General features: G+C 35.5%; 1 protein-coding gene across 1 annotated transcript; it reads left to right on the forward strand.

Annotated features, from left to right (window-relative positions):
• The first annotated feature begins 5,269 nt into the window (after positions 1-5,269).
• LOC149012756 (flavonoid 3',5'-methyltransferase-like) lies at positions 5,270-6,844 on the forward strand. The gene is made up of 5 exons (XM_089158529.1): positions 5,270-5,379; positions 5,521-5,606; positions 5,721-5,865; positions 6,107-6,238; positions 6,374-6,844. Exons 1-5 carry the CDS (start codon positions 5,329-5,331, stop codon positions 6,665-6,667), a joined length of 708 nt encoding a protein of 235 aa, XP_089014655.1. The 5' UTR covers positions 5,270-5,328; the 3' UTR covers positions 6,668-6,844.
• The last annotated feature ends 12,742 nt before the right edge of the window (positions 6,845-19,586 follow it).

Raw genomic sequence — 19,586 nt, forward strand, 5'->3', positions numbered from 1 at the left:
CCCTTCACCCATCTTCTTCACTGATTGAGAGAGATTCACCCTTCACCCTATTTGAAAAGTCCAATTCTAGGATTTTTCTATAATTTTTGGACTAAAAGGGGAGTCTTGAGTTTTATGACAGGTAAGGGTGTGTATATAAAAAAATTAAATTAAAAAAAGGACAAATTGGTCATAAGTGATAATTTGTCCTTAAATTGACTTTTTCTATAGTACATGGGGAGATATATGCAAAATTTCAATTATTTTAGACTAAAAACGAACATAGGCCAAACTGCCAAACCTTAGGGTCAAGATGAAAACTACCCTCTTTTTAATTATTATTTTTTTCACTTGTGAATTTGCTTTTATTGTGTTATGTTTTGTACAAAATTGAGATGTTTAGGTCCATTTACAACTATTCCAATTCTGTTTTACTAGTGGTTGATGGGTTGGGAGACTCCTTTTACAACAACAGTTAATCACTTAGAAACAGTATATTATTAGGTTTGTAATTTTATTGTTAATAATTTTATGTTTATTTATGTACTCTAAAGAATTCAGGGATTAAATTTAAATAGATGGTTTGAACTTGTTTTTATTGAAAAAAAATAGGCCTATTTTATGCATACCAAATAAGATTATGTGCTGTTAATATCAAACAAGATTTCAACAACCAGAAATGAGACATGGGCACAAGCACAACAAAACTGATTCTCGCCCAATTTGCCTGTCTGAGCATAGAATGATTTCCAAACAGCCCTAATAATTAGTGTTAAAAGAGATGGCAAAGCCTTTTCCTATGATTTTTAACGAATCTTTCTCTTCGTTCTCCTCATCTTAGGTATTTTTAACATCTTTCTGTCATTTTGATACATTGTATGGTAGCTTAGAATTTGTTTGTTTTTTTTTTTTTCTATTTTCTTGAATGTAACTGTGGCGGAAGTGATGATGGTAGTTGTGGCTATAAGTGTTCACCTACAACAGCTGTGACAGTGACAATGACTAGACCTCCAAATGGGGTATTGCTTGGGTACAGCACATTAAATGCACAGGACCATCAAGCCACACATTTCGGACTGTCATATCGAAATTTTGGCTGTCAAAATTCAATGCTCAACATCCGAGATTTCGGATGACAGTAAATGCGCATGACCTAAGCAAAATTCCTCCAAATGTAAGAACACAAGAGGGCCTGAGGCCATAAGTTATTGCAAAACACCACCGAAAACCATTGCGTTTTGTGTATGCGAATATCGTTGTTGACTTTTTTTTTTTTTTTTTTTTTTGGAGACAAAGAAAGCCTGATTTAATTCCATTCCATTGATTTGCAATGAATTGTTATTGAGAGTAATTAAATAAAGAAGCTGCTTCCTGCTACTCAAAAATTTTTCCAAACTACAATTCAGATGCTCACCCAAGAGGCATTGAAAATCTCTCTCTCAAAACAAGTATAGAATAGCTCAACATACCGGAAACAATTTGTAGGGGATAAATTGGTTGAAATAGGTTAGAGCCAGAAAGTATTGTTGAATTGGTTCAGGTTCTAATTGGAGAAAACTCCAAGTTGGTGCATTTTCTTGTTTTCTAATTCAAAGCTTGGTTCAGTGGGTCAATGAACGAAAGTTTGTTCATCTCGCCCAGTTAGCTGGATAGCGAACCGGGCGAAAGGGCAAAATATCATCGAAATCTCGGCGATATTTCGCCCCAAATTATTGCTGTAAATTTTTACCGTTTCTCTGCAAAACCTCAAGCATCGTGTTTAAAAATATATAAAATAAAATTTAAAAAAATCGACTAGTCAAATCATATTCATATTTACGTTTAAGTTTTTTGTTTTTTAGACTTTTTTATATAAAAAAATTGACTAGTCAAATAATACTCATATTCAGTTTAAGGTTTTTTTTTTTTTAGTTGACTAGTAAAATCATACTCATATTTACGTTTAAGATTTTTGTTTTGTGTTTTTTAAAACAATTCTATGGTTATTTAAGAGCCACGTTTGTGGACATTACTTCAAATCCCATAACTCAGTGGTTCAAATGCCAAAAACGAATCTTAAAAACTATTCAAACAAATTTAATGTTTATCTTCTTCTCCGTTTCTTCTGTTTGTCATTTTAGTTTTAGTCTGAAACTTTCAAAAATTATTTCTTTGCCATCGTCGGGAAGGGCAGAAAATTTAGTTTCAGATCAGCAACAAACTCAAGACGTGCGATGGTGAGATCAAAAGAGAAGCATTTTTCTGTTCGACGGCGATTATAGCCGATTTTTCTTAAGTTCGACGATTGTCGGCGATAAATTGTTAAAAATCGCTATTTCGGCGATAAACAAATGGAATATCTCGCATATGTCGTTTCGTCCCTTGGTTTCGGTTTACCGAGGGGCAAAATCACCGAATTTCGGTGATATTTTGCCGAAATTCGGCAAAAAATTGTTCCATGCAGTGGGTAGCATAAAATTAAAATATAATAAAAATTCATGATATATGGAGAAAAATTTATGATACTAACTCGTATGTCAACTTGTCAGAATAAAAAAAAAGGGGAACTTACCGAGATCTCAATCTGTTTGAGTACTCTTATATTAGAGGTACATTGATGAATCTTCACATGCTTGAGTGTACATGAAGTTATATGAAGTTATGAATGCATGTGAGCATCTAGATGGTTTCTACCACGTAATATATTCACATGCTTGAAGATTCAAAATAATATTAGTCCAGCTTTAAAAATAAATTATTATAATATCATCTTGAAAAAGTTTATCCTTATGTGATCATAATATCAATTTTAATTATTAATAATTTTTAAAAACGCAATCTCTTTTCACCTTGTTGTGGTTGGAAATTTCATTTTAAAATTTCAATAAAAATGCATTTTGATTTGATGGACTTGGTAGAGGAGGTAATGTGTCCTAATCCCCAATGTTCATGTGATGTTATATATATGTGAGATATAGTAAGTTGTCTAATTAGCCTTTGGACAATTCATTATCTATATGCCTATTTAAAAAAAAGACAAGAATTCATATGGCAAGAATGAAAAATGGTTTGGTGAATTTTATTGAAAATAAATGATGAAATGGAAAATAAGTTTGGTGTCAAGATAAAAATTAAAAAAGATAGAAACAAGGAGAAAAGAAGGAAAAGTAGGTTATTATAAAAGAATGTGTATGACTATTTTACCTCACTACTTATAGAACTTAGTAAACTACACAAATGAAGATAAGTCCTAATCCATAATGGACAAAAGTCATTATGGATTTTGGAGGTTTTTCTATTATTTTAAATAAAAATAAAATTCAGGATAGATGCCAAACAATTTAAAATAATGAAAATTTCTCATAATTGACAATGATAATTGATACCAAAAAGAGCCTAAGTCATTTTAAAATACATTTCAGTTTTTGAATGAAGTTTGGATTACTATAATAAATAAATAAAAATAAAAATAAAAAAGTCATTTTAAAATACACTTGAGGACATAGTTAATGTACCAATCCATCATTCCAACTGTAGCCTATTTAAGCCGTACATGAACACAACCCTACATGAAAAGTTGAAAACCCATGTTTGAAAGACTAGACATAATAAAACGAAGGACAAAAGGGTGAACCGGGCGATATTATAGGGGAATTATTGCCCGAAATATTGGCGAAATTCGCCAATTCGCCGGAAGTTCTCACCCTAGTTTTGGGCAGCCAAGATTTAATAGGATTCCATGCGGTTTTCGTCCAACACTAAGCAGAGGCACCATCATATCAGCGACACTAGTCTAGCAAGATCCCCGCCTTGCCATATATATATATATATATATAGATACCTTTTAACTCTCTTTCTTTCTTTAGTTTTTGGGTCATTTCTACATATTGTCTTTTGAAAACTTTCTCCAACAAGGGCGAGGAGGGCTATATATATGTATATATAGATACCTTTTAACCCTCTTTCTTTCTTTAGTTTTTGGGTCATTTCATCATCTTTTCATATGTGAAATATGAATAATTGGCCCTCCTCGCCCTTGTTGGAGAAAGTTTTCAAAAGACAATATGTAGAAAGGTACTGATGATCTCCTCCTGCGTTGGATTCACCACCCTTTGACAAATCTGAAGAAGCTTAGAATTACTTCCTCTCTTTCAGTCTTTCAGATGCCTCCTAAGGTCAATCTTTGGGAAAAAAATTTGGTTAGCTTCTTGTTGGTCTAAAATGTCCGATATGTTCTACCAGAAAAAGGAGGAGTCTTATTTTTGCTAGGGACCATATCATCAAATCTGTACACATGTGATGTTATATATCTCATTATAGTGTACATGTTTGTACAATTACTCTTCTATAGTTATTTGCTCTCTGTGTCTATTCATTTGTGTATCTATCAGTTAGTGCCAAGTCTTTTTCTTTCTTCTTTAAAAAGAAATTGCATTAATATTATGTCAAAAAACAGTTACAGATATTGAAAATAGTTCTTTTACATTCATCTTGTAAGGTTGCTACCGTTTTGGAATACCCCTCAAAATACATCTGGAGCACTGGGCTTGTGAAAGGTTTGTATTCCGACCTTTTTGTCGTTGTTGCCAACTCTAGTATAATTGGCAGTTCCCGAAGAGTTCATTTATTTCTTGAAGGCCATGGTAGGATATCTGCGATGTCAAGATTGTTTATCCAAATTTCATCAACTTTAAAACCACTCTTGTCTGTGCTTTTGATCTCCTGTTGCAGACCTTTTAGCATATTCTTCAAGATGCCGTTTTCGTTTCTTTATGTACAGTACTTATTAATTATTGACATCCACAGTGAAAAGACATTTGTTGACACTATGTCCATGCACAACTTGTCCTGGTGCGTGGCTTAATTGTCGGTCCTCTTCTTGAGTTGAGCTGAGGGGGAACCATTGATTAGTGTAGCTAGTAAGGCCTGTGAAGTGAGAGAGGGACCTGGAGAAAGAAAAAAGCTATACTTGTTCATGCATTAAAGTAAGGCCTGTGAAGTCAGAGGGACCTAGAGAAAGAAAAATAGAAAACCTAACGCTTAGAAAATCAGAAAAGTAAATGACAAATTATTGCTTGGTAATTTGGTATCTGTATAAGTTATGTGTCACCCATCCAGAGACCTAAGGGATGGGCAGATGCTTTCTCGGGCAGACAAGATAATTATTAAAAGTAAAAAAAAGGGCGTACCCAGTGTCGAAGCTCCCACACTGTGGGGTCTGGACAAACAAAATAATTATTAAAAGTAAATCGGTAACAAATATCGAAGAAAAAAACTATTCATCTAATGGGTTCATGTATTTTGTTCACACGTGAGCGGCCATTATATATTGTCTCCATTGCTCTCTCTAGAGCTTCAAGAGCTTAAGCCATGGCAGAACATGATGGAAGAGGCATCCTTCAAAGTGAAAAACTCCATAAGGTTTGTGACTTTCACAGATCTAACTGGTTTGTTTTCTACATTATCAGATCAGAAACTTGAAAACTGACGAGATATGATTTGGGTCTTCTTTTACATTACTTGTGCATGTTTTTTTTGTTGTTCTTGTTGCTGTAATGGTAGTATGTCTTAGAAACAAGTGCTTATCCAAGGGAACATGCTCAACTCAGAGAACTAAGAGATGCAACTGCTAAGAAGTATGGTCACATGTAAGTATACTAAGGCTTCTTCCCAAGTTTTCTGAGACTCTCTCTCTCTCTCTCTCTCTCTCTCTCTCTCGCTGTGTGTGTGGAAATCTAGTGGTTATTATGAGTGTTATGCAGGAGTGTGATGGGCGTGCCTGCTGATGAAGGGCAGTTCCTAGCAATGCTTTTAAAGCTTATTAATGCTGTAAACACACTAGAGATTGGTGTCTTCACTGGTTATTCTCTTCTCACCACTGCTCTTGCATTGCCACATGATGGCAAGGTTAGTTACAATGACAAAGTTTCCTAAAGTTCCTACTTACCAGTTTCCACCCATGAAAGATTTACAAGTATTGAAACCAAGATTTTAATTTGATTTGATTCAGTTCGACCATGGATTTTGGCTCTAAATTGACAGGATTATATGAAGGATTTTGACTCTGGATTTTGCCTAAAAACTGCATTCAAGTTAAAAAAAAATTATGAACAATCAATCTAGATCATTTTTTTTGTGTGTGTGGAAGGTAACTGCAATAGACCCAAATGGGGAGGCATACAGGATTGGTTTGCCTTTCATAAAAAAGGCCAATGTGGAACACAAAATCAACTTCATCCAATCACCTGCCACACCAGTCCTGAGTGAAATGCTAAGCAATGTAAGCTCTCTCTCTCTCTCATTAACTATTTTGCTTTCAAAGCACACTGATGGGTACCCATTTTAAAGGTTGAAGATCTATGAAATCAAACAGTATATATGTATAAATCTAACCAAATGGAATGTGCTTTTGCAGGGAAACCATGAAGGAAGTTTTGATTTTGCATTTGTTGATGCGGACAAGGAAAATTACATGGAATATCATGAGCTACTGATGAAACTAGTTAAGGTGGGAGGGATTATTGCATTTGATAACACTTTGATGTATGGTGCAGTTGCAATGGGAGAAAATGATGAGATGCCACCGTTCATGAGGAAATACAGGGGACCCTTGATGAGGTTGAACAGCTTCTTAGCTTCTGATCCCCGAATCGAATTATCACACATTTCCATTGGTGATGGTCTTACCTTGTGCAAGCGTCTCTATTGACATTTTCAAGACTTTTTTCTCTCTTTATTTCCGCAGTTCTTGTAATGGGTTTGGTGATATTTCAAAAAATAAATAAATAAAAAACAATGAATACATATGAGTATTCATGTATTAAGATTTATTGCAGACACTTCTGCATGCCAAATATCGTGACCTTGATTCTTCTATGGAAATCTGCTACTACATTAGCATTCTTCGTAACATAAAAAATTTTAAAACCCAAAAACTTTTCCGCCATTGTGAGGATATCTTCTACAATAGGCTTCAACGTGAACAGGTAGAAGATTTCAGTATTTGGAAAATTTGTATTTTTAAGTTAAAATATTATGAAATGTATAATAAAATTAAAAGCCTTTCCCACGGACCTTGCTTGGGTCCTGCGCAATAAATGCGGTGGGATCAGAATTTCGATCGAAATTTCGATCTCAACCGTCGAAATTCAACGGTCGCATTTAATGCGCAGGATCCAAGCTTTTTGCTTTCCCACTCTCTTGACCCAACTCCATCCCCTTCCCCTCTGGTCCCAGTTCCCACCCAATTGATATATCATCCTAGAAATTAGAGGATTCCTAATTTCCTAAACAGCCTATTTAGTCAATTCTCCTTCGCTCATTGCCCCACGACTATAAAATTTTCCCTTTAAAAGTGTAGTCCAACTTCACTGTTGTGCATTTAATGCGCAATATTTTGCAACCAACGGTAGAGATCAAAATCTCGATTGGTAGCAGTTGTTGTATATTTAATGCACAACATTTAAGTCACGCCGTTAAAAGTGGCACTACTTAATATACCCCCTAAACATGATACCTTTGAAAGCTAAGACCACACTCGTCAATATCGTGGGACTCTTGAAATTTGTAAAAATAATGACGTACGTGTCCTTGAAAGATGCTCTTGAAAAGCTCAATTGTGAAAATTGTAGGCAAAACAAGTGTAGCACTAAGGGGTGCCCACTACATGGATGTATATTTCATTATAAGTTTTAAATCTTACCAATAAAATTCCGCGTGCCATTGTCTTTGTATGCTTCTTCTTTTTTACCACCTCAAAATAATTTAAAGGCTCGAGGAATTTTATACTAAAGCCTAAAGGAGAAATATATATATCTTTTTAAAAACATCATAAGATTTTCTTTTTCTTTTTCTTTTTCTTTTTGGTGAAAGAGATTTATTTGTTTAATATATGGATGGAATCCAAGCCTATTTTCATCATTTGAGCCCACAGAATAGGAATAAAAGACATTTTCAGTTATTTTTCTTCTTGAAACTACAATTTTTCTTGAAATGGCCAACATTTCCACAGACAAAACAAGCCAACTTTGTTTTCTTAAAAGACTCATCATAGTCTTGATGACTTTTCCTCTTCTTGTTTTGCTTGTTGGTTTCCACCAAGTTCACTGTTAGGTTTTTTTCCCCAATGTTTTTTTTGCCATTGTCTTTGAACCGGTTCTTTTTTTCAATGTTAATCCTTACAACCAATTGGTCTAAGATCAATCCCGTCTTCTTATATTTCATAGGCATCTTGAAAGTATTCAATGAAGGTGGAAGTTTCTCAATCAAGGCACCGGTAACAAATTCTTCAGGTAGGACCATTTTCTCTTTTGCTAGCTTCCCATCCACAATTTGAAATAGATCAATTTAGGTTAATATGGTGTCACTATCTTTTATAGAAAAATTTAGAAAGCTATCCACCACCAATTTCTTTGAACCAACATTTTCAAGAGAATACTTTTTAACCAAAGCATCCCAAATCAAATAAGCATATTCTAATGAATTATACACATGGTATAAGTCATTAGATAATGCATTCAAAATTCGATTCTTGCATTGGTAATCCGCTTGAATCCAAGCCATCCTTTGGCCCTTCTTAATAGGATCATTACTTTTTTTCTGGCATGGGTTCAGTCAAGGCAAATGCCACCCTAATTTGGGCTAAGGTAAACAGCAACATTTGCCTCCAACGTTTGAAGTTTTGACTTCCAAACTGTTTGATTTTGTCAAACTCAGAGACAATCCTCATCTTACCCAAATTTGGGATAAGATCTGTCACTGTTGGAATTACATTAGTGGGAATTGAATCATGGGTAGCAAGGAATGGATATTTCATACCATATATGCCAAGGGATGTGTCGTGACCTTGTTTGTTGATGTTGCCTTCAACGGTATTGTTTGAAGGATCTCCTAGTGTTAACTCCATTAACAACCTCAATGTTGTCGTTCTCGTCTTTGTTGAAGTCGCCATTTCCAAGACTTGCCTTGGATCTTTCAAAAATCAATTACCTTAAACTTGTTGGGGGTAATTGTATTACAAATTCTACAAAACACAAAAAATGAAATGGCAATACAATTGAAAGATGAAGATCCTTAGCCAATCTGGAGAGCTTGATGTTGCAACCGAACAAATCACCGATCAATGAAGTTGAATTACACATTGAGTGATGTCTTTAAGGTAATTGATGCACCCTACTACCAAGGGTTCTTCACACCACCACCTCCAAGATAAAGCAACCTCCAACTAGAAGATGAGGTAGTTCTTCTAGTCCCTTCAAGGAGCCAAAAGCTAGAACACAACACTTAGACAACTCAAAGAAAGAAATGAACTTTGTAAAACAAATAATGTGAGTGTGAGGAGTGTCTCAATTCAACACAACATGCAAGGAAGGGTTGGGTTGAGTTTATATAGGCCCAAACCACACCTCCTCACAAGGGGGAGAATCAATTCTCCACTAATGGAGAATCAATGGGCTTGTCCCTCCTCCACTAATGTAAATAAACCCCCATGACCTAACCTCCCCACTACTTGGAGAAGTAACTCTCATATTCACTTCTTTGGAATGAATTGGATTTAATCCATTCAAAGACCTTAACTCCACTCATGGTAATGGCCATGAAGGATCATGAAGTTGAAATGAGAAATGATGGTCAAGAGTTAGAATTTGAGTAAATTCCACCCTTCAAGTAAGCCCACCTCATCACCATGATCAAGACCTTTAAGACCCATGACCAATGTCATGAAGAGCCTCATAACCAAGGTCATGAAGGGCCTCCTTTCTCATGGTGCCTCATTATCACCATTACCTCATGGGTCCCACACACAAACAAAACAATTAGATAAAAAAAATGCAAAAACTAATTTTGAAACTTAATATATAGATAATATAGATTTTAATAAATAAAAAAAGCTAATAGAGCATGTGTGGAACATCAAGAAGTGTAAAATTACGACTTGTAGTAGAAAGAGTGGAAGTTCCAGTATGATAGATTTTCAAACCTACTCCATTACCAACTCGGAGTTGTTCGTTTCCATCATAACGATTGCTAATGTTCAAATTGCCAATGTCAGAGGTAATGTGGTGTGTAGCTCGAGAGTCCAGATACCACGTAGGATCAAATGAAGTAGTGGGAGTAGTCAGATATGCCTCTAGATTGGGATTTGTTGTTGTATAATTAACATTCTGATTGAGCCTGTTGTAACAATTCGCTACAGTGTGGTATGGTCAATTGCAAATTTGACAGACAATAGGGGTGGTAAGAAGAGGACATTTATGTTGATTATTATTATAAGCACAACCACAATGAGTTGAACTTCTTCCATAGTGGCCACCACCTTTGAATTGAGGTCTACCTCTACTATGTGTATTGGAGGAAGAAGTAGGAGAGGGAATACCTTGTGGTTTGGTGGTTGTATGTGCTCCAATTGTAGGCAATTCAAGAGGCATTTTTTTGGTGATCTTTGAGAATTTGTTGATTGAGAAGTAAACCAACAAAGTCATCCAATTGAAGAGGTTCCAAGCGGGAGAAGATAGATGTTACCAAATTTTCATAATCAGAACTTAATCTGCGAAGGATACTGAGAGTGATGTCTGATTCAGAAATGGGGTTTGTTGTCACGGCAAGGTTGTCTGTAATGCTTTTAACATGTTGAATGTACTCCGCCATTAGTTGAGTACCTTTTTGATTTGATAGAGTTGGTACTTAAATTGCATGATATGGGCTTGAGAATGGGACGGATAGCGTTCAAAAGTTTCCCAATTAAGTAGCCTTAGAGGAGGAGAGGCCAAGAATGGGAGAGATTTCCAAAGGAGGTAATTGTTTTATCAAGTTTAACAAGTAAAATAGAGCCTTGTTTGACAATGGTAACGTTGGGGTTGGGGAGAAGGAAAAGGAAGAAATCTTTGAATTTTGAAGAGGACACTAGGACAGTGGCCATTACAACAAAAAGGGCATATAACCGCGGAATTTTTCGCAGTAAAATGTACAGAAATCTGTAGTAATAGCCTATAGCTACAGATTACATGCAATTTATTATCCGCCGCAACAGGTTCCCTGGTAAACGTAGTAGCTACACATAAAATACTGCATGTACAAAGTTGTCTATAGCTATGATTTTTTAGTTACAGGTATTTCTGTAGCTATATCTAGGATTTTTATTAGCGGCAGCAGCAGACGGCTGGGATTCTCACATGTCATCAAAGTTACATTTAAGGGCCCAGATTAACAACTGAAAAGTATTATATATAAATCTAAATTTTTTTTTACATTTTAAGGGTTTTAGAGTTTTTAAATTTACAAAACAGTCGCTGAGTACCGACTCCAAACCCAGTTGAAAGACTGATCTACTGTCGGAAAACCGCCGGCACTAATACCGGCAACATCCCGGCAAAGAGACAAGCTACCAGAGCCGCCAATAGAGATGCCGCTCTTGCTCAAAGCCATCTACCCATCGAGCTCTCGTACCTTGTAAAGAGGAGAAACATATTGATCTCTCCATTCCCCCTTACACAGCTATTGAAATTGACTCCATTGAATCTCTACCTGTCTCCTCAACCAACCACAATACCCTAGTTGCCACTGTAAAGGAGAAGAACTGGAACTAATCATCAGTTTGGTGGTGCGATGGGGTGCCGCTGCCTTAGAGTTGATATCAGAAAGGAACCATGATAGCACGAACACAAATGGACGAACGTTACATGGTTCAATACACCCAAAGCTGCCTACAAAGGGTTCTTACATTTGTCTTGGAAAGGAAGAAACCACAACTCTCACTGTTACGAATTGTTGTGTCCTTGGTTTGGCATCCAACAATATGGGCTAAAGATGGATGCTATGATGGAGGGAGTAACCGCTGTCCTCCGCGTCTTGCACTGCACCATTACCAAGACATCCTTGATGAGCCTCTGAGAAAAGAAACGATACAGAGTAAGACAGAGATGGACAGCGGCAACAGACTCCACGAAACGCGCGGAGAGAGCTTCAGTATCGGCAACAGATCCGGCAGACGACGCAGATGGCCACCCAGAAAGGGAAGAACGAGCAAACAGGGGACACCACATGTGGACACAACGGTGACCAAAACCCAGATTCTGGATAAAATGGTGATGGACGGCCGAAAGCCGCACCGCGGCGTAGCACCATGGGGAGGGATGATGAGCAAAAACCGAACCGAGAGAACAAACCCCAACAAACCGCCGGCAACACCCATGCGGAGAAGAGTACCCGTTGTTGCCTCATTCGGAAAAATCAATGGAGACAACAGACGAAAGACCCAGAAGAACCCAACCAACCACCGGAGAAGTTGTCGGGGACGTGCCGGCGGATTTCCACCACGAGAATCAGCCAACGGGGTTTGGAGCGCACAGCAGGGACTGATTTTGTAAATTAAAATCAAAAACCCTAAATGCAAAAACAATAGATTTATATGATACTTGCAGTTGTTACGGGCCGTTAATTAACTGTGACTGGCGTCCCAGCCGTCGGCAGCAGCAGCCTGTTGCTGCCGCAAATTAAAATCCCTATATCTATAGCTACGGATTGTTCGTTACAGATGTTTCCACATCCAACTTCTAGCTATACATATTGAAGGGACGGATATTTTCGTGGTTATATATCATCTAGCTACGGAAAAAATAACTGTGGACGTTTCCACGGCTACCCTATAGCTACAAAAAACATAACCATGGATGTTTTTGCATCTAACTTCTACCTACACATTGTAGCAACAGATAATTCCATGGTTATATATCCTCTAGCTGGAAAGTATAACTACATATGTAACCGCGGCTACCCTATAGCTACGAAAACTATAACTGTGGATATTTCGCATAGTGCTAACTTCTAACTACACATATTGTAGCGCCAGATGTTTCCATGGGTATATATCTTTTAGCTGCGGATGTTTTTGCATCTCATTTCTTGGTATACACATTGTAACAACTGACATTTTCGTGGCTAATTTATAGCTTCCGTATATTAACTACCAACATTTTTGCTACAATACTATAGGTGTGGAAATTTATTTGTAGGTATTTCCTCCACAATGAAAATGTAGCTACAGATTTTATTCTACAAATGTATTCACAAGTCATCTATTGGTACCAATATTAGTGTGGATTGTCTTATAAAATTTATAACTACAAACTCTTTATAAATGCATGAATTAATAGATATATATTTCTTTGCAACAAATGTATGGAAACAAAATATACATTAATTGAATTCATCATCATCTGAAATCCATACATATCAATTAAAAATAAATAAATAAAAGAAATTATTTGTAATCCAACTGATTCAAACTAGAATAACTGCAAATTAAAACTTAAATCTAAATAAATAGTCTATGCTAAAGTGCAAAGTGTACTTAAAAAGAAAACACAAGAATCAACTAGTCAATCTAAGCCTCTATGCCTTTTGCTATGTGGAACTCTGCGGTGGTTAACTTCACTTCTAAATAAATCATCCTGAAATCAATATAAAAAAAAATAACAATTAATAATATTGTCATAAAAATTCATAAGAAACCCATAGCTTAGAGTATCGCATTACCTTTATGAGAACAAAATGCATCATTTCTTCTAGAAGAGTGATTTCCTTCGTAACTATTAAAGTGATTAAGCTCCTATCACAAAGATACAATATTTGTAAAATCAATTAAAATAAAAATCATAAAGTTTAAGGAATAAAAGAAACTTTAGAGATTGATAAAATTTTGGTAACATTACCTGTTCCTCAGATGAATAATCTTTTATCTGACAACCTGAATTTGATTGTTTTACAAACGACAAAATTATGGTGGCTTGAGCTTCTAACACATTAACTTTATTCTTCAAGAAAGTAACTTGTCCAAGATCATCTTCTCTTTTATTTTCCTTAAAGGCAAGCCTAGCTCTCAATCCTAGTCCTTGAATGCGTTTACGTTTATCTTTCTTAATACCTAAAAAAAGATGTCAATGTCTCAATTATTACTCTCACCATTGCCTTGAGAGGCATCTATTTCTACTTTCTTTCCCTTAATTTTTTTCCTGCAACTAACATATAAAAATATATATATCATACACATTTATTATGCTTCATTTTATTTGGAAAAAGAATTAGTTAGGTTGGTATTTTGATAAAAAAAAAATAATAATAAACGAATGAAAACATACAATTGTTTTTTGTGCAATCTCATGAACCGGACGTCGACTATGTACAAACCAGCAAAGTCTAGTTGTATTCCAATTTCTTTCAGCTGTTTTAACATTGTAAATATCACAGTTAAATATTTGATACTACAATATTTATGAATATATAAAATGTAAGAGTTCTATAGTCAACATTTTCAAATATTACCTTTTCATGGTGGATTCATACAAAACTCTTCTGACCTACAGTATGTGGTGGACCTTGATTTTTTTCGATTATATACTTGTTTCTTGTATTACGACCCTACAAGCAAAAATACTAAATAAGTAATTAATTATTATAAAAGAATTTTGAAACCAAATAAGCATCCTATAACACACCCCTGTCCATCTACAATTATCTAATTAGGCTATAATGATTTGAAACAATAAAATCACAACTCCATTATCATAGTTCTTTATTTCAAGAAATAACCTTATGTAAGTGGTTGTAGCACCTGTCCAAAAGAAAATGAAGAAACATGGGAAGAATACAAGCATAAGACTCTTGAGTTCTTGCATGCCAAAACACTATACTTCCAATATGAAGGGAGCAGCCGCATTACATGTAGAAAGAAGATTATCTATCAATAGTACTCCAATTCTAATGATAATAGCTTGACCTACATAGGTAGTTTTATCTGCTATACTACTGATTAAAAGGGCTAACAACCTGTTGTAAGTGTAGCAACTCCTCTATTCAATCCTTTGCAGGGAGTTGCCCCTAGATAATTAGTTTCCCATTATTGGGTAAGTAGTAATCTACTGTTTGAAACTCTCACCTGCAATGGGAAACCTATAAAACTAACTAATTGTGAATTCCCAATGAAGAATGAGGTCATATACACCTCTCCGTGGTGATTCCTATAAAACTTTATTAAGGCAATTCAAAGAGGTCGGGTAATGTTGTGATTCCGTTCTCGCAGCTGCTAGGTTTGAAGAGATGTTCATTTTTTGAGTACTCATTCAAACCGCCTGTTTAGAAGCTAAGAACCTGGATGTCTTCCAATAACCTCTCTCACCCCATAAGGAACAGGGGATTTCGTTGTTCAAAGCATGTTAGTCATCGCTTTGACAATCAATTTTTTTTTTCCTCCGGTCAAAGAAATTATTATATTAGGCTCTCCAAAATATTGCTAGAGGCACAAACAGAATTGTTTACAGGAAAAGGAGGAGGTGAAGACCATCAACATCTAGATAACCCAAAATGCTTCAAACGTCTTGCAAGATGATCTGTTAAATAGTTTTCAGACCTAGAGACAAAACAAAATTGACGAGAAGCTTTAAGCAGGGACCAATCTAAGGAGTGCTCTAGCCCATTAAGGGCTCGCACTGTAGCCTAGCAATCAGACTCCTCCCACAAGTGCTTGATGTCTTCAGATATACTTTCCAACATACCTTCTCCCACACTTAAAGCTTCTCCTCCTAAAATTGAGTCAAATTGTTTGGCCAGAGAAACCGCTGCAATTGGCTTACCTCTTTCATTTCTAATGATATATCCCTGTGCCACCTTTCTTCTTTAAAGTGCGAAGAAATTTCCTTGATTCAGAGTGCCAAGGTGTAGTGTTTGGGGTTCCATACCATCCCCATTTTTCTTTTTAAATTTAAAAAGGCTACAAAGTTCAAGGCCTAGACAACAAATATTTACCACAAAAGGAGGAGACATCACACCATGCAAAAATACCAATCTATGTAGCCTATACCTATTCCATATTTATTTTTTTTCTTTTTTGGTTGATTTCCTATTCAACTGTTTAAGTAAAGCAGAAAACATGCAAAAACATACAGCATAATTCAAGGCAGAAGTGGGAAAACAAGATGAGTTAGAATGAAGAATCACATATATACTTAAAACATGAAGTAACAGAAACAGTGCCTCTTTTCTGTTGGATGGTCCCCTCCTTTTGCAAAAGAAAATTGCTCCATTGCAGGATCTCCACACCTGTTCCATTGCAGGATCTCCACACTTGTGCAGGCGCTTTATTCCATATTGAATCCCTTATTGGATTACTACCTGGATTATGAGCCAAAAGCTACCTAGAACCCCCATATATAGAGGTCTGGAGATTACAACTTGTTTCCCTATATGGATATAACTGTAGTTCCTGACACCAATTGTTAATATAGTTCAGTACTCTTATAGGGTCCTCAATAGTCTTCCTGAAGATTATTGCATTACGCATTCGCCACACACTAAAGCAAGTAATACTTATAACAGATACTAACCATCTTAACATAGGTTTGCCAAGTTGTAAATTATAGAACAAATCTAGACGAAAATCTAAAAGATTAGAGAAAGGCAGTAATTCTGTTCTTATTTGTAATTATTTCATCTTTCAAATTTCACCCATGAATTGGATTATTTTGGTTGTTCAAAGCTTTTTGGCAGCGGGCGGCAATTCTTTTATGCTAGTTATGGGCTTAGAAGCAGGTAGCAGAGTGTTTTATGGTGTGGTGGTCGTTTGGAATGTGGTATCACTTTGTCTCACACTATACATTACCATACAAGCATGAGAAATTACATATCATGAGTGGAGAACAGTATAGATTGACATCACCGTGTTACAAGTACTTGATATTATATTCAACATGTTACATCTTTTTACCTGAATCCTTAGCTCAAGTAGAAGAGCGCCTAGGTATTATCTAGGGGATGATGGTTCGATTCAATCAGAATCTTATCTTTTTAAAGATAATTTTCATCTGGACCCCCTGAGGTTTGGTCTACTATCATTTTTAGTCAAAAAGCACTGAGACTTTGTATCTGCCTCCCCTATGCTAAAAAAAAAAATCAATTTAATTATCACTTTTATGACCAATTTTCCCTTATTCTTTTAAAACCCCCAAAAAAAAAAAAAAAAAGAAAAAAAAAAAAAAAAAAAAAAAAAAAACAAACACCCCCACCAAAAAAAAAAAAAAACCCCCCCCCCCCAACCCCCCCCCCCAAAAGAAAAAAAACAAGAAGGAAAAGAAAAAAAAAAAAATACAACCCAAGCCCCCCCAAAAAAAGAAAAAAAAACAAAAAAAAATTAAAAAACCCCCCAAACCCCCCAAAAACCCCCCCCCCCCCCCCCCCCCCCCAAAAAGCAACGGGGGAAAAAAATCGCATAGATCGACTAAAACACCTTAGTATGATAATGACACAAGATGATGATGAGCATACCTTTCTATGGTTCTATTTGAGACGAAGCGCAGCGGAATATCTTCTTTATGTCTCCCACTAGGAACAAACTTGAGGTGGAAGTTGATTCTATGATCAACTTGATGTTGGATCTTCTCCTCTAGACTCCTCCCTATTCACTGGCTTGATGGTATATCCTTTCTTGACTAAGCAGATGTGATTGTGATTATGATTAGGGTTTAGAGGAGGGACCTAGCATCCTTTATATAGGCAAATCCATTAGATCGTCCATCAAGATCTAACGGTTCCTATTAGCCCACACTAGCCAGTCCATATAAGAGTTCTAGTAACCGTATATTACCCATATCGGACCAATAAGAAACCAAATCAAAGTGAACACAATCAATGAAGCCCACCTTATGTGGAATATTCAATTAATATTCTAACATTCTCCCACTTGGGCTATATTGATTGTGACACATCGAGTAAAACAAAACATCTCCTTTGTTTTAAGAAAACATTTGAAAAAGATACATTGAAAACATTTTGACCTTTATGTGCACAACTTTATATTGGCCGAGGATAATCCTAGAGAACCACAAGAGCCAAGAGAAAGGGAGAAGAAAGGACCAAGGACAAATATAACATGAAAAGGAGAAAGGAGGGGAAAAGAAAAGAAACCAGGAAGTGAAAAATACTAGGTTCAGAAGGACCAAGCCACAAAAAAAAAGGAGAAGGACCAAGAGAAAGAGACAAGGGAAGGACCAAGCCACAAAAAGAGAAAGACAAGGTCAGAAGGCATCTATAACGAGTTTAAAGGAAGACACACCTAAGGAAAAGAAGAGCTTGCAAAGTTAACACAAAAGAATAAAGAAAGATAAAATGGAAGATTAATATGTCACCAAAGAATAGAATTCAAATAAATTATCGGGAAAAGAGAAAGAAGAAGAAAAAAAAAGAGCAAAGTCTCAAACAAAAAAGACAAGGCAAAAAGAGAGACAAAGACGGGGGGAAGTTAGGGGAATAAAAAGAAAAAGCGGGGTACATTTAACCTCTAATAGTCAAATAAAAGGAGAGGAATAGGTTAACAAAAAAAAGAATGTTAAGAAAGGATAGATCTATCAAATAAAAAAAAAAAATGAAGTCTAATGAGGTTCCTAAAAAAACTAGTGGCAAAAGAATCAGATAGACCATGATCACACATGGTAATAAAAAAAAGAAGGATCATAGTACAATGGATGGGTATAGAATGTAAAATAGAAGAATAGAGAGATCTTTAGTCAAAAATGAGAACGATAACAGAGCAAATAAAGATGAAATAAGTAATAACTATACACTTAAATATATCCCTCAGCCATAAGGAAAACAATAAGTAGATATACGGAAATTAGAAGGTAAATCTATATATATATATATATATATAAATATATATATATATAATAAAATATATACAAGCAAGGGGAAAAGGAGATATCAAAAGTCCAAGATAAGAAAGAACAAGTCTGATCCAAGGAAAGAATAAGGGGATCTCCGAGAAAAAAATCAAGAGCAAAGAGAACCTAAATATAAAAATAGCCCTGAGAAAGACCAAAAATAGAGAACAATCCCTATGGATCTCAAGCCAAGAAAAGAGAAAGGATATATAATTAAAAAAAGGGATGGAGGAAGTCACTACTAGTGAGCAAAATATTAAAATAAATAAGAGAAAGAAAAACAGAGATATATATATTATATATATGATCTACAAGTTTCAACAAAATCGAAGAAGTAAAAAAACTTAAAAATAGTGAAAGCACTAAAACCACAAAAGACTGAGTACACCAAGAGATAAAAAAAGAAAAGGGCAAAGAAAACCGGAAAGACAGGACTCTATAAGGTTTAAAGAAAGGCAATCACATAGGATAACTCTAAAAGAGTCCTAGAAGAGATAGGTGGGAAAATTCACTAGTCAATTTAGAGTAAACTAGGGAGGTTAAACCTACAATCTTATGAATATTATAGTCTTATACACCCACTAAAATAAATGGGTTAAAGCCGGGCAATTTAAAAGCTCCCAAACATATATGTCTATCAACTATATATATATCGTGACAATCATAAATCTAATTAAAGACAACAGAATGGGCAAATAATGCAATGTATTTATGTTATTATATCAAGTAGTGGGAAAAGCTATATTTTGGCTATATAAATCCAGAAAACTAAAGAATAAAGTGTCTTAACAATGATGGTAAAACAAGATGATAAGAAAAAATAACAAGAAAAATTTAGTTCCAATGCAATACGATTATTCAACCTAGATTTAGAAAATCAAAGCTAAAATGGTTTAAGTTAGATTTATAAATAATTTGCAATGG

Source organism: Hakea prostrata, chromosome 6 (genome assembly GCF_041222555.1).
Source record: "Hakea prostrata isolate BN-2017 chromosome 6, UWA_Hpros_2, whole genome shotgun sequence".
Lineage (NCBI taxonomy): Eukaryota > Viridiplantae > Streptophyta > Magnoliopsida > Proteales > Proteaceae > Hakea > Hakea prostrata.

Bases quoted from the DNA above. Each gene is read 5' to 3' on its own strand.
- LOC149012756 (XM_089158529.1), top strand. From the start codon at position 5,329: ATGGCAGAACATGATGGAAGAGGCATCCTTCAAAGTGAAAAACTCCAT. The intron at 5,380-5,520 runs GTTTGTGACTTT...CTGTAATGGTAG, and splicing joins AAAGTGAAAAACTCCATAAG to TATGTCTTAGAAACAAGTGC. The intron at 5,866-6,106 runs GTTAGTTACAAT...TGTGTGTGGAAG, and splicing joins CATTGCCACATGATGGCAAG to GTAACTGCAATAGACCCAAA.